This window comes from Dermochelys coriacea, chromosome 3, assembly GCF_009764565.3.
Source record: "Dermochelys coriacea isolate rDerCor1 chromosome 3, rDerCor1.pri.v4, whole genome shotgun sequence".
Lineage (NCBI taxonomy): Eukaryota > Metazoa > Chordata > Testudines > Dermochelyidae > Dermochelys > Dermochelys coriacea.
The window spans coordinates 56372161-56385691 of record NC_050070.1 but is presented as its reverse complement, the minus strand read 5'-3'; the positions used below and the strand labels follow the sequence as shown (position 1 = coordinate 56385691).

Here is a 13531-nt window from a genome sequence, read left to right as displayed (position 1 = left end):
CATCCTACTACCTGCAACATCCGTTTTCCTTGTCATAGAAATATAAACTAGGTCCAACTCTGCTTAAACTTGTAAGATCTGCCATTGCACAGGAAGTAGATGTGTGGCTGCACTATCTTCTGCTGGATTAACTCCACTGGAATGCGCTACATTTTTAGTTTGTCGTGCTATAGCCAGGTCTAAAGAAGCATCTTTTAACAGGTTTGAAAACGGTTTCTCCTCGTGTGTTAAAAATTATTTAATTTGATCAACGTGAACCTGGCAAAACTATTTGCTAGAATAGGTCCCTAAACTAATATCACAGTTTACTGATGGCCAAAATATTTTGTTTCTTGTTAACAAAAATATCTCCAAACATAATTCAGACATTTACTAGAACTTAAAATAAATGTTTAGAGTAATACGAGTGCAAAATACTATTTACAACCACTAATAAAATAGCCATTTTCACAGCTGAATGTATTAATTATTGTATTCTCTATCAGCATCATAAGGACTTGCCTCATGCAACTCAATAATACAACATTCTTTGAAGTGATCAAATGGCTGCATTGCTGACTAGTCTAAGGTAGTCTTTTGAAGCTTGAAACTACAGAGAAAAAATAAATTTTACAAAGATTACAAGAACAAACCCTATCAAAATGCAAGGTTACTTAATTATAAACTCGTATTGATATATCTCTGTGAAATAATACAAAATATATACAGTCTCCCAACATTTTGAAAACTAGCAAAAGATTTCAGTTTCTTTAATTTTCTAGTAGAGTCATTTGTTCATTTTATTAACACCAGATGCAATAACACAATGCTAAAAATAAACATGCATTAGTTATACAACCAAATATATTTTTCAAAAAATTCTGTTCATTACAATTAGAGAATGCACATATTACCTCCTTTCCACATTTAGTGCATTACTGTTTTAAACAGGTAAAGGGGTAGGGAGGAGGAATTGAACTCAATGCTATTCAGCACCAGTAAAAAGTCAACAGACCTTTAACATTCCTGTATATCAAAAACATTTTATCTGCATCACTAAACATGTAAAGTTTATAATTTTGTTCCACTTCAAGTTATCTTGATTTATATTTACAATACTTTGTAATCAATAAAACATTTTAAGAATATTTAAAAATTATCTAAATTCATAAAAGTATTGCAGAAATTTATTACATTTACTTATTTTACGTACATACAAGGAAGTCCATGTAAAAGGTTCATTTGAAGAACTGAACTGACAGAGTAAGAGCAATTTTATTTAATTTGCAACACCCCAATTATTAGAAGGCAGCTGTCGTTTATTTAAACATTCAAAAATCCCTAATTGCTACTTACTTCTGAACACTAAAGTTCCAGTAATATAAGTGAATATGTAAACCAACATGTTTTTGAGATCATCAGTAGAAAATGTATTTCCACAGGCATAACATGTTTAATAATGATGATGATTTTGTAGAAAATTATTAGGATGTAGTGATATCTGAACAGACGACTCAGTTTGCTCATTAAAATAATGGTCTTTATCAGCATTTCAGATATAGCTGTTTTCAATGTATGATAATTTAGCAGCTAATTGTTTTTCCAGTTAGACTTTCTACAATGCTAAAATATAACACTCAGATGCATAATACTTTATTAGAAGTTTTAAATTCAAATTTAATTTGGCATCCAAAGCCTCTGTTAAAATGTAGCAATATAGCACTGACTTTTGTAGTCTAAGAACCAAGAATAAACCAACCAAATGTACATACTGTAATTTAATCTCCACTCAATTAGGTACCCAAAAATTAAGAAAAAGTAATAGAAAAGTAAAAAGAATCAAATAAAAAAATATTGCACAGCCACATTACCTAGAAAGTAAAGTCGATGTTAAAAAAGCTCTACACATGGATGATATAAATTATCTTCCATACAAAAGTATAAATATCTCTTAAAATACAGCTGCAGCTATACTTCAATACCACACATTATTTGATTCATCTGTTAATGAGGTAATAGTCAAGTCTCTTATAATGCTTTTCTTCTACTGGAAATATTTTAGGGCAGCAACCAGAAAGAACTTTTCTAAAAATATTTCTGAATCAAGAACAGCAATGTGTGCAGCTCTCCCTATGAGAGAATCGGCTGTATTGGGCAATGCATTGATGACATTATAACGGACCAAATTACATTCCTTGTTTTGAAGAACTGGCAGAAGCAGGTTCTGGATCATTTCTGCATAAATTGGTCCTGTAAAAAAACAAAACAAAAAACCCCCACTTGTATTACATACATTACAGAATGAGCTAGAATTATGTATCGCTGAATATGAAAATATGAACACATTCTAGAAAACAGAGACCTATTTTATATTGTCTCCCTACTAAGAGAACGTTTGAAATCTAATTTCCATAGACTTTAAAAAAAAAATCTTATAACCCATACATTTTATTGTTTGCATTTCATAGTGAAATTGTGTTTACCAGTACTAATTTATGACAACACCAGAATATTTTGTCTATTTACTTTTCAGAAAAATAATGCTATAGTACAGATGTGCCATAATATCTCATCATGACCTATAACCAGAAATAATCCTTCGTAAGTGGGGGGGGGGGGAACTCTTTCTTTTCACTGCTAGTATGGAATTGGGCCTCTGCTAAATAAAATCTGCCACTTTTTTTTTTTTTTTAATTACAGACACCATTCTGCTCCCAAAGTCAACGGCAAGGCTTCTGACTGACTTCAATGGGGATATGGTCAAGGCTCTACAATATTACTGTTTAAAAAAAAAGGTGTGAGAAATCTTACATGTAAAATAAAATTATTTGAAAATAACTATTTATTTATCTTAACATTTGTTATAAAGCTATCCATGGTCTAAACACACAGAGACTTCACATTTATTACCTGACTGTTTATCTTTCAAAGCTGTTTTGCACATCTCTATGCGGGCAGAGTGATAAGGAACATAACGATCCTGCAGGGATCCGACTAGCACTATGTTTTTGAAGTAATGAAGACCTGCAGGAAGGGAAAGAAATGGTAAATATAAACAATATGCATCATTTGAAAATTTCTGCAAGATAAACATAATAAAAATGTTCAAACAGAAACCAGAGACTGATTTATTATTAGATATTGTAAAAAAAGAAAGGAGATTAATTTCATTCATTAGAGCTAAAAAAATATCCAATCAAGTTACATTTCAACTCTTCCAAGAACCCAGAACTTTTTCAAACAGCCAGAGATTATAGTCCAAAACCCAAACACTTTTCAAAAATACTGAAATAAGGGACTTCTTGAAAGAAAGCAACCAAAGTGAAAGTTGACTTTTGAAAGATTAGGCTTTTCCCACCCATGCAATAGGTTGACTGTCCGGTTTGGCCAATGTACATGGCAGAGGGGCACTGCTGGCACACGATGGCATCTATCACATTGGTAGATTGTGCCAACAATGCCCCTCTGTCATGTACATTGGCCAAACCGGACAGTCTCTACGCAAAATAATAAATGGACACAAATCAGACGACAAGAATTATAACATTAAAAAAACAGAGAACAACCGTTGCTGACCGCCTCTCCAATGCCCCCAACACCAATTGTTGTATCTCTGCTGCGGTGCTGGGGAGCAATGCCGCAAGGATGGGGAATGTTGCGGGGCCCCTGTGCCAGCTTCCCTCAAAATGACCATGTCTTGATGGGGTGTCGGCGGCACTGGCAAAGACATGCTGTCTTTAGCAGCCTGGAAGGCCTCCGGCATGGAGGGAACCTTCAGGTGCCAGGGACCTCTGCCACTACCCTGGATGGCTGGTGGGTCGCTAGGAGGGCTCAACAGCCTAGCTGGTGATGCAAGTGCCTGACTGAGCTCCACAAGGATTCCATCTCAGTGCATGCCTACCTGACATACACTTCAGCAATGTTTACCTGATATCCACTTCACAATGCTTAAAGGTGACCAACATCAACTATTAACATCTCAGACACTTCCTAAACTGATTCTTAGCCATTGACTTAATGCATAACACATACAAATGGAGTGGGGAAAAGTACATGAAGGATAAAATGGGGATACCTAGCAGGTTAGTGAAAGATTTTAATTAAAATCTTTAGATACAAGTCATAGGTTTTTATTATGTCAATCACCTCCATGACAAACTAACTGCCTAATTAGTGATCTTGGAACAAATATTACAACAGAAGTTTAGCATCTGAAAAAAATATATGGAGGTTATCAAACAGTTCTAGAAATGAAAAGACATAACCCCTGCTTTTGCTCCTTCACGACTGTATAATGCATTCAATCTTACTCTCACTGAAACCACTGACATCAGTGGTGCAAGATCAGGTCCAAATACAGGTTGGCTAGTTTGTTAATTAATTAGAAAGAAGGGTCCTCGATGATCTACCTACCATAGTACAAATACAGTCTGATTTATTTCTGAAGTAATACTTAGTATAGACAAAAAATGGACTGTAGAGCTGACAGAATGGTAGAACATGCAATTATTTATCTAAAAAATATTTTCTATTTTTTTTCTTTTTATTGACATCCTGTACGTACTTGTCTACAAGATGAACAACATGAACAAAACTTACCTGCTTTTTTACTAAGTTTGTACAAGAAAGTTTGCCGTGGGTCTGAATGATCTCGACATGTCAATTGTAATAAAGAACCCGACTTTTTCCACTTCTGCATAAACCAGAGACCTGTATGGTTACATACAATGGATGTAAGTATATTTCAGCAGTAAAATAAGAATCACTAAATGACAATTAAATGTTTAAAGTCAATGTCCATACATTACATTTCCCACTCTTTATTTTACATTTATGTTAGCATTATCAAACCCACAACCATTCTATAGTTCTCTCAGCCATCATTGTTTCCTATCTGATATGTATTTAATAAAGAATGAATACTGTCCTTAGTTAAAACAAAGTTAATATTCTTGGTGCTAGGGGAAAAAGTTCTTTCACCAAAATATCAAGTTATGTCTTTAAATATTAACCATAAGGTAACAAAGACATATCCTCAACATTTTAAAATAACGTTTCAGATGTTTTGATGCTGAAATATATAACCTGTCTAAAATATAAAAGAGACTTAAGTGTCACCAAAACAAATAACTTTTAGAATCACAGAGGTCAAGATTCATGGAAGGTAGGCAGAAAAGAAAGGGAAGGCATTCTCTGGACTGGGGAGAGGAATGGAAAAGAGGTCTCATTATTACACCCTCCTGGATGTTGTGCAGCACCTCTTTTTCCCAGGTGATGGGTAAAGCCATCCATCTAAATATGACTTTTCAGAAATTCTTATAAGCCCTAATTATCTCTATAAAGCAGAAGAAAACAAACTACCAGGGATTCTCAAGTGGTCACAAATAAATTTATAGCTAGTACCCAAAGTTTTAATGCTAGTCATACTCAGTCCTAAAATGCTATATCACATGTAATTATTTGAGTTTTCTGGAATATTAACTTAAAATTTATAATCCATTAAACATATGAAAAGCAATGAGGGTTATTGTAAGAAAATGGTATCGTGAGAAGTGATCAATCACAAGCGATCCAACTCTTCAGAAAGTATAAAAATTTTCTATATGATACCTAGAAAGGTCTAACCTTATTACTAAGATGACTAAAGCCAACTAGACTCACTGCTGACTATGAAAATACTCAAATATCCACATCTCATATCATCTGGAATACTAAAAGCAAATAATAAGTTGTTCATGCTTAGTGTGTAATTTTTTTGGATAATTTACGGCAAAACTTTCCCCCCCCACCACGGTAAAGCATGCATTGAGGGCTACATATTGTACATGCCAAGTTTCAAAAGCTCACTCAATTTCACTGATATCCTCACAACTCCAGCAAATTATATTTGGGCAAATAATGCATGACAATTTTCACCTTTTTTCTATTCAGAAAATGCACGCATATAGATTATACATTTTCCTTAATTGTTTATTTGGTCTATAGATTGTTAAGAACACAAGAATGGCCGTACTGGGTCAGAGCAATTGAACACCTAACCCAGTATCCTGTCTTCCAACAGTGGCCAATGCCAAACAGCTCAAAGGGAATGAACAGAACAGAGAAATTATCAAGTGATCCATCCCATCGTCCAGTCCCAGCATCTGGTAGTCAAAGGCTTAGGGACACACAGAGCAAGGGGATTGCATCCCTGATGCTCTTGGATTATAGCCATTGATGGACTCATATCCCAGGAACTTATCTAATTCTTTTTTTAACCCAGTTATACTTTTGGCCTTCACAACATCCTAAGCAACAAGTTCCACAAATTGACTGTGTGTTGTGTGAAGAACTACTTCCTTTTGTTTGTTTTACACCTACTGCCTATTCATTTCATGGGGTGACTCCTGGTCCTTGTGTTATGTAAATAACACTTCCTTATTCACTTTCTCTACACCATTCATAAGTTTCAAGACTTCGGTCATATTCCCCCTTATTCATCTCTCTTCTAAAATGAACAGTTTCAGTCTTTTTAATTTCTCCTCATATGGAAGCTGCTCCATACCCTTCATCATTTTTGTTGCCCTTCTCTGTGCCTTTTCCATTTCTAATTTATCTTTTTTGAGGGGGTGACCAAAACTGCACGCAGTATTCCAGGTGTGGGAACACCATTGTTTACTAGCAGTTTGTTGAGCACATTTGATATTCAATATTTGAACTGTCTGGGTTAGTTTTTATGGACACAAAGATCACAGGTTGTTTTTGTTCATTGACTGTATGCATATAACTATTTATTATATTTGTTTTCTTTGAAGATTTGTTTAATTATATCTTAGCTAGGTATTTATCAATAAACTAATCTTAGAAGGTTATACCTTGAAAAATATTTTAACATAAAAACTGATTCAAACGATTGATGTGCTCTTATAATTGTTATCTTTTTTCCTCATTAAGGTTTTACACTTGCCTCTTTCTCCATTTGTTCCTAAAAGCAGAGTGTGAGAATGTGCCTGATTTTCCTAATCCAAAGAATGCACAAAGCTGTAGGCCCTAGAAGAGCCTTTTATTAACATTTCAAAAGCAAGAGATGCCTACTCATTTTCTCCTGAACAAATTTATCCTGAATTCATACTATTGAAAATAACATTGAAGCTTTTACCTGTATTAACAAGAGCACTGCTGTTGTAGAGGGTACCAAGATGTGGTCCAGAGAGAGACAGGAAGGTGTGAAGTTTGTTGAGGTAATATTTAAACCGAGGTCTTGTGAGCACTGAACGGATTATTAAGTTGCCCAGCGAATGTCCAATAAAACTATTTGAAAAGAAAAACAGTGTAAAATGAAACCTTGGGGAAATTCTTTTTATTTTATTTTTCCTTAAAGTGAAATTTGATGCCTTTATAAATGTTTTAAGGAGTAAAGAAAGAAAGAAATGGAATATTTCCAATCTCCCCACTGCCCCCCGTGACTTCAAAATGTTAAATAATAAAACAAAACAAAAACAAACTACTATAAGGTTCAATATTTTCCAAAATGCCCAACGAGCTTAGAGAGAAGTCTTTCGTGAGCTCCTCAGAATTGTTAAACACATTAAAAACCTATTTCAGTTAACACATTAACCAATTTTTTTCAAGTTTATTGTTTCTGAACCAGGTACACACCAACTACTGAGAAAATATTATAAATTTAATGTGAATGACTGAATAAGACATCATTTTGGTATTTAATGACTGTGGAGGTTAGTGGGATGGATGCTTATCAGTTGCCAAGACAACCTGTATGATGCAGATTCTACAAGTATTCCTGGGAGGAAGAAAATGTCAATCTGGATAGATACTTTATTTTTGGTGGAAGCAACATCTCAGGTGTGTTTGCTTGGGGAATGGACTAAAGAGCTGAATATTTAGCTTTATGGTTCAGTTGTCCCTCCAGAGAGGTGAGCAAGTCGAGCTAGCTGCAAAAGTAAGATAGCTACAACTGACAGGAGTATATCAAATTTGTTACCGCCACTAGTAAAGAGGAGTGGGGCTCTTCATCACCTACCTGAAACTTGGGCACACCGAGCAGGACAAGTATATCCCTGTCCTCAGATCTATCATACCATATATACACCATGTACATGCCTCTCCTCTTATACTTAGAGCAATTATTTTGAAAGGATTTTTCCATTAAATAGGCTGCAAGGTAAGCTTGGCTCAAATGACCCAAATAGCTTATTATAGTGGTGCAACAGAATGGGGATGAGAACACCCACTGAGATGAATGGAAAAGTTCACACTACAACCTGAAACAATAGCGCTGAGATGTAACCTCTACTCAGTGTTCTCATTGAGCTGAGAACATCCCATTGAGATGAATGGACCCCTTCACAACTTTCTGAGCCTTGTATATGGGTGTGTAGAAAAGCCATCTCCTTCCATTATCTTTCTATCCTTTTTTTAAAGGCTAACACTTCTAAGTGCTCTAAAATCTGCATGTTTGTGCTATTTTCTTGAAATTTGCAATGCCTTGTGAGCAGAGGTGAAAGTAAGCCATATGGCGTACTAGTAAGAAAGTGGCCAAAGCATTCAGTACAAATGAGTAAAATAGGCTAGGTTTAACTGTAGTAATAACAAAAAAAATCTGATTTATCTCTTGAATTAAATATATTTTACATTCCCTAGACACAAAATGCTCCCCTTCAGTTTTTACTTCTTGTCAGGTGGAAGACGTTCACATGATTTCGAACATTAGCTTTTGAGTGCCATCATGGTAACCACTTGCTTCTTATTGGTCAAGTCTGTCATGTCAGGCGCGTAATTTACAGTAGAAAGCACCCAGTGCGATTGTCCCCTCCGTTGGAACAATATATTTAAATGTAGTTGACTGCAGAATCACACACTGCATAATTCAGCCTTCGCTAAGAGGGAACGACTCACCGGAGTGGAGATGTTGCTGTAAGGGGCCTAGTGTTGTGAAATCCATGAAGGCAGAATGGATTGCAACAAACATCCCTCTCTGCAACCAAACTGACCACCCCTAAGCATAGTTGGAGAGGGAATCAGAGTTGACCGCAGAGATTAGGGGAGTTTAAAAGTGGCAGGCAGTGGGGGAGGAAGGGGAGTCTAAGGAGTGCAATGCGAGCAGGACCCAGGAGTGTGCTTGTGCAGAAAGCCCCTTGCTTCCCACCCAGTTTGCTCTTGGGCTGGTTCTTCTGTGGGCCGCCTGCTCTCCAGCGTGCAGATCCACACACGCGGGCCCTTTGGGGATGAGGCAGCTTGGGGAGCGAGTGATGTGTGCATGCTGCAGGATGAAGGGGTGGCTTTGTGCTCCCTGCCCAGAGCGCTGTGCTGTGCTTCCAGCCCTTGGGTTCATTCATTATTCAGCCAGCTTCAGGAGGGAGAGCTCACCTGGCTGCAATCGGGGAGAATCAGAGTCAGGGACCCTCCTTCCTTTTCCTGTGCCCAGGCTGTTTGCGGGAGTCTCTGCAGCAGTCCCTGTTGCTGGCAGCTGTAGGGTGCCAGAGGAAGGATCCAGCAGCCGGGGGGGGGGGGGGGGGAAGGAAGCAAGGCATGGGGCGTGGCAGCACGCGAGTTGGGTTCCAAAGCAGCTGGCACCCCACATGAAACTTCTTCATCTCACGCCTCTTTCCCAATGGTGGGGGCTTGCTGCTGTTTGCTGGTCTGTGACACCTCCCCAGCCCTCTCCCCGTCTTATACACTAACGGGTATGTTTAAACATAAAAGTGAGGAAATGGGGGATTGTCAGTTAAAAAGAACAATAACAAATGAAGAAGCTGAAAGTCATCCACAAAAGGGTATATCTACACAGCCAATGAGGGGAATAGCTACCAGTGCTGAAGATTTCCTCACTCAAGGGGGTGTGTGTGTTTTTTCACACTCCTAAGCGAAGAAAGTTTCAGCTCTGTAAGGGGCAGTGTAGACAGTGCTGGTAGCTATTCCCCTCATGGAGGTGGTTTTATTACAGCATTGGGAGAGTTCTCTCTCAGCACTGGAGCCATGACTACACAGCCAATGTTAAAGCTTAAAGCTACTACCAATACTCTAGAATAAAACTAGTAGACAGCTATTGTATCAAAGTCATGCAAAGGGATCCATGAAGTTAAATGTGTAGGAGTGGAGGTGGGAAGGGAGGTTGCGACACGGTACCGGTAAGAAATTTAAGTTACTTTAACCCCTCCTTGTGTAAGGTTATAGTACAGTGACTCTCATTTGGGTCATTTGAGTCATGGATTTTAGAGATATAAGCCCTGAAAAAACAGCATTTTTTCAAAAAGCTTCTAGGGGTGTGAGTGTGGCTTTCCCTCTCAGAACTAGAGATCAGATCATGGAGATGCAGGGCAAAATGGTATCAACTGGTCAATTTTTACCCAAGATAGTGCATGACACTCACTACGGCTTTGGGTGATCCAAATTGTGAAAGGTATCTAAGAATATGTTCACTTCTTCGCCTGCAGAGATGTGCAGTCTGAAATGATTACAGTGTGCATGCACCAATAAAGAAAAAAAACAGAGAGTTTTTATTCAGCCACTTATGCTTGCCTGGGTAACTCAAGAGAATGTGCTGATGCCATTGCCCCGAATGAACATCTCACCACTGACATCACTAGTCTGAAACTTTGCGCACCTTTGCAGTGAAGAGTTAATATCTCCTGTTGCTTGCTAAAAGCTGTCTCTGTTATAATGTGTTTTACTTTATGAAGCGGCTTACTGTGAACACAGCAGAATAGTCAGCAGCCAATTGTGTCAAAGAAGAGGGGTGGTAAGCAAGCCTTGGACTGGTTGTTCGAGAAAATCTGTATTTTACTCACCCCTGGGGAAGTGAGGAGACGGGGAAGTTGCTACTTTCTGATCTTGGGGCAGATTAATGTGGTGTTTCCAAAGACACACAGTGCAGAGGTTTGGAACTGACAGTGCAGGTATCTTGACTGCTGAAGGAAAAGAAATGTGTGGGTTGCCAATGTGTGGATTCTCAGCAATTCCTGGATTTTGAGGGTGCAGAATTTTGCGGGACAGCAAGGAGTACACCATGACATGGGAATTGCTTATTATAGGTTGATTTGGCTTAGTATGCAAATTGAGGGTTGTGATATGTGCAACTGCCTAAATGACTAGTCACTCCTTCTACCAACCAGTCTTTTCCTGTTCAAAATGTTAGGAAATCCAATGGCAAAAGACTTTGTTAACACAGCGTTAAGATTATTTGGTAGCATGTCATCTCTTTGCAGAACACAGAGTTGAACAAAACAAATTTCTGAAAACCAAGCGATGCCTGGCTAAGGATGCCCATGTAACCATAACTCTGCCTTCTGTCAGCAATGCTCCAATATGCCTTGTTAATGCATATACCTTTACTCTGCCAATCCAAGAGCTGCTGAAATATACATGCTGTTCACCTCCTTTTAAAAGGAGGATTAGCATTAACAGTACTGAAGGTCAATTGGGGGAGAGGGGGAAAAGATTGCCCACGTCACCTTTCTTCTACCTTCATTGAGCACTGCCTCAAAATGCACATACTCACACTAGTCGTTGGTGCTATAAGGTTCAGCTGGCCCCAGATCTTGGTATACACTCACACACACTTAGTCAATTCCCCAGAAATAAGAGCACACATTACAATTTAAGAACCACCTCACAGCCTTTTACAACTCCCTTACACTTACTGACAGGATACCATCTCACCGTACACTTTCTCTTAACCATTATTAAAACATTAGAATTCTTTCATTTTCCACTTTAATGCTGACAACATCCTTTGTAATAAAAGCCCTACGCCCTGATAACCTACATAATTCTGTATTTAAATGATGCATACTGGATCCTGAAGGTACACATGCAGCTCATTCCTTTTCTCGCAAAACATGAGAGGATGCAAAACACAGATCTCATATCATAATCATAGCTCTGTCACACGCTTCAAAGTACCCTGCATGTGTCCTCATATCACAAACACATCTTTACCAAGCAAGCCCAATTACGGCTTCCACCATATTGACTGAACCTGGAGCATATGCAAAAAATTCCCATTGGCTACTGTCAGCTCCAGGGGACCAGAGGGAAGATGACATGGGCAGCTCCTCCTTTTCTGTTTAGATCCTTTAGTAATGTTACATGGAATCCTCTCGGTGAGAGCAAATGGGTTGTAAAAGGAGGTGAAGAGCTTGTACATTTCAACAACTATGCGGTTGGCAGAGTAAAAGTATGGGCATTAACAGGGCATATTGGGGCTTTACTGAGAGAGGACAGAGTTGAGGGTGCATGGGCAATCTGAACTGTGCATTTCCTGGTTTTCAAAAGTTTTGAGTTTTGCTCAACTCAGTGATCTGCAAGGGGATGACATAACACCAAGCAACCTTAATTCTGCATTAACAGTTTTTTGCCACTGAATTCATAGTTATAATAAGTGCTTACAGATTCCAACCGAGATCATGGCCCACTGTGTCAGGTACTGATCTTAACAGTCACAGAAATGTAGAGTTGGAAGGGACCTTGAGAAGTCATAAAGTCCAGCCCTCCCTGCACTACTGCAAGACCAAGTAAACCTAGGCCATACCTGACAGCTATTTGTCCAACCTGTTTTTTAAAACTTCCTATGATGGGAATTCCAGAGCTTAACTATCCTTATAGTTTGGAAGCTTTTCCTAATATCCAGGGGTGTGCACAAAGAGGTGAAAGCAGAGGCCTGGGTTTCCCCAATAATCGGTAGGGACACAGAACGCCTCTAGCCCCGGGGCCAGAGCAGCTCCAAAACCAACAACATTTAAATTCCTGCGCATACCCCTGCTAATATCTAACCTAAATCTCGCCTGCTGCAGATTAAATCCGTTACTTCCTATCTTTCCTTGAGTGGACATGGAGAATGGTTGCTCACCATTCTCTTTATAATAGCCCTTAATTTATTTGAAGACTTATTAGGTCCTCCCTCAGTCTTCTTTTCTCACAACTAAACATGCCCAGTTTTTTTAACCTTTCCTCAAAGGTCAGGTTTTCTAAACCTTTTATCATTTTTGTTGCTGTTCTATGGAATCTCTCCAATTTCTCCACATCTTTCCTGAAGCGTGGAGCCCTGAATTGAACATAGACTCCAGCTGAGGCCTCACCAGTGCCAAGCAGAGGAGGAGAACTGCCTCACCTATATCACTCCCCTTAACGCATCCCAAAATGATACGCCATTTTTGCTGCTACATCACTTCGTTAACCCAAATCAATTTCTGATCCACTATAATCCTCACGTTTTTTTCAACAGTACTAAGGCCTAGCCAGTTATTACCCATTTTGTAGTTGAGCATATGATTTTTCCTTTCTAAATGAAGTATTTGCACTTGTCTTTATTGAATTTCATCTTGTTGAATTCAGACCAATTCTCCAATTTGTGAAGGCCATTTTTTATTCTAATCCTGTCCTCCAAAGTTCTTGCAACCCCTCCAAGCTTAGTGTTATCTGCAAATTTTAGAAGCATACTCTCCACTCCATTATCCAAGTGATTAATAATAATACTGAATAGTACTAGACAGAGGACTGATGCCTGCAGAACCCCACTAGATACATCCTCCCAGTTTGACAGCAAGCCACTAAT

General features: G+C 38.4%; 1 protein-coding gene across 7 annotated transcripts in view; it reads right to left on the bottom strand.

Annotated features, from left to right (window-relative positions):
• Window positions 1-761: 761 nt before the first annotated feature.
• Window positions 762-13531, bottom strand: part of FAM135A (family with sequence similarity 135 member A) — a 124870-nt gene continuing 112100 nt past the window's right edge. For all 7 annotated transcript variants that reach the window (XM_038395139.2, XM_043510446.1, XM_038395142.2 and 4 more), the window contains 4 exons: window positions 7118-7269; window positions 4579-4689; window positions 2890-3003; window positions 762-2229 (listed from right to left, as the gene is read on the bottom strand). In XM_038395139.2, the coding sequence (XP_038251067.1) occupies window positions 2024-2229; window positions 2890-3003; window positions 4579-4689; window positions 7118-7269 (583 nt within the window). In that variant the 3' untranslated portion in view covers window positions 762-2023. The remainder of the gene's footprint in view (window positions 2230-2889; window positions 3004-4578; window positions 4690-7117; window positions 7270-13531) is intronic.